The sequence below is a fragment of the Oncorhynchus gorbuscha genome, linkage group LG10 (genome assembly GCF_021184085.1).
Source record: "Oncorhynchus gorbuscha isolate QuinsamMale2020 ecotype Even-year linkage group LG10, OgorEven_v1.0, whole genome shotgun sequence".
Classification (NCBI taxonomy): Eukaryota; Metazoa; Chordata; class Actinopteri; order Salmoniformes; family Salmonidae; genus Oncorhynchus; species Oncorhynchus gorbuscha.
The window spans coordinates 86569107-86571270 of NC_060182.1; the positions used below are offsets into that span (position 1 = coordinate 86569107).

At 43.1% G+C, this 2164-nt stretch overlaps 1 protein-coding gene across 1 annotated transcript; it reads right to left on the reverse strand.

Moving 5' to 3' along the window:
* Positions 1-488: 488 nt before the first annotated feature.
* pth2 (parathyroid hormone 2) lies at positions 489-1722 on the reverse strand. Its single transcript, XM_046364678.1, has 2 exons — positions 1292-1722; positions 489-822 (listed from the first exon to the last, which is right to left on the reverse strand). The coding sequence occupies exons 1-2, from the start codon at positions 1348-1350 to the stop codon at positions 513-515; spliced, it is 369 nt and encodes a 122-aa protein (XP_046220634.1). The 5' UTR covers positions 1351-1722; the 3' UTR covers positions 489-512.
* Positions 1723-2164: the final 442 nt, after the last annotated feature.

Genomic DNA, 2164 nt, shown 5'->3' on the forward strand with positions numbered 1-2164 from the left:
AAGTCAAAGTCCAGACCTGAATCCAATCGAGAATCTGTGGAAAGAACTGAAAACTGCTGTTCACAAATGCTCTCCATCCAACCTCACTGAGCTCGAGCTGTTTTGCAAGGAGGAATGGGAAAAAATGTCAGTCTCTCGATGTGCAAAACTGATAGAGACATACCCAAAGCGACTTACAGTTGTAATCGCAGCAAAAGGTGGCGCTACAAAGCATTAACTTAAGGGGGCTGAATAATTTTGCACGCCCAATTTTTCAGTTTTTGATTTGTTAAAAAAGTTTGAAATATCCAATAAATGTCGTTCCACTTCATGATTGTGTCCCACTTGTTGATTCTTCACAAAAAAATACAGTTTTATATCTTTATGTTTGAAGCCTGAAATGTGGAAAAAGGTCACAAAGTTCAAGGGGGCCGAATACTTTCGCAAGGCACTGTATAGGCTTAGCAGTCATATTACAACTGGGAGTTGACAACCAACAGTTTCTGCGTATAGGAGTTAAGCCACTTCTTTCTCTAAATGGCAGTTAGCAGCTTACTCTTCTCCCTGAACGCTGCATAATCTGCCACCACGATGTTCCTCTTCTCCTCATTGTTAGATCCCTGCAGAGCCCAGTCACCCAGCCAGCCCTTGGCCATGTCCTCGTCCATCTGCGACTGGCCCACCATTGGGAGCCACTGCTCCCCCAGGAGCTCTGCCTTGCACTTGGCCGCACCAAAGTCTGGGGCTGACATCATCTGCTTGCTCCGATCACGGAGCGAGATGGAGGGCCAGAGAACCTCCCAATACTCCCGCTTGTCTCCTGGATCGCCTGGAGAGGTGCCTCTAGAAGCAGACAAAATAACAGGAATGATAGAACTCACTTCCATATAGGAACAATGGATGTCACTGGGAACGACAGAACCATTTCTATAGATATAACTTCCATTTCGGAACAATTGTGTTCACTACAATAGAAAGATTGATCTCACTACCATGGTGTCGTATTCTCAAATTGCAACAGTAAAAGAGTTGATTTTGGGGACAAGGGGGATAAACAATAAATCTGGGATCATTTCAAAATTGTTTACTTGTTCCCCATGACCTCTTTCGACCGTCTCGCCTCCTTTTCAAAATGGCAGAGAAGACAAGTCCTGTCCTCAATCCCTCTCTCCTGCTTACCTCTGACATTTTGAGAAGGAGACATGGACAAGATGAAAGATACAGGACAGGAAGAACTAGGAAACACTTGAGATTCACTCTGTCTTCTGCCTTAGAGGGAGAAAGGACAAGTTATTGGGATACTGAGTCTTACCTGTGTATGGGTCGGAGGCGTGGCTGAGGGTAGCTGGAGGACACCAGAGTTATGGCCATTAGGGTCAGCAGCAGGAGGGCATGAGGCAGCAGGAGGAGACAAGCCAGCCATACTTTAAACCCACTCTATGAGCCCACCAGGCAACACAGCCAGCCAATAGAAAGAAAAGACAGTGTTTTATTCTCTTGTGATACAGTACATTCATATTCACTGACTATTTACTCTTGGTTAACCCAGAACTAAAGTCTTGCGTAATTGGTCAGATTGACTTGATTAAGTTCTGGGTCCATATGTGTTAAGAGAAGAGATAGAACGAGGATCGGAACCAGAACGAAGAGCGTCAAGTCTATTGTCCAAATGTACCCTCCTCTTCTGAAATTCGAAGGATGCTGACACCTTGCGAAATCGTGATTTGTCCAAATAGCCAGTGAGGATAAACCCAAGCACCAGACCTAATTATGCTTGTTATCTTGCGCATCCTGTTGTGTCAGATCGACAGTACCATTTGTGCTTTACGTAGTCAGTCCACGAGAGATTACTTGCTCATTGAAATATTACTTTTAGATTTATACTCAGTGAAAAAATGAAGGTCACTTTAAACTCCTACTTCACTGGATATAAACACAGTACCTTCTCCTATACCAATTGTGTAGCATATCATACAAACACCCTATCAGTACGCTAGATATTCTCACTGTATTATACATCAATGTGTTAATGCGTTGCCACTCGCATCACACAGTCAGAAATCAGTATGCACTGTGAGTAAATACATTTGTATTGTAACCTTGTAATGTCCTGTATAATGAAACACATGCTAAATTGCTGTCAATATTATTTATCCTCGGCCAACTCTATTTCTTAAAAAATATA

Excerpts from the sequence above, each read along its gene's own strand:
- pth2 (XM_046364678.1), bottom strand. The coding sequence starts at position 1,350 with ATGGCCATAACTCTGGTGTCCTCCAGCTACCCTCAGCCACGCCTCCGA. Across the intron at positions 823-1,291 it reads CGCCTCCGACCCATACACAG|AGGCACCTCTCCAGGCGATC; the intron begins GTAAGACTCAGT and ends GTCTGCTTCTAG.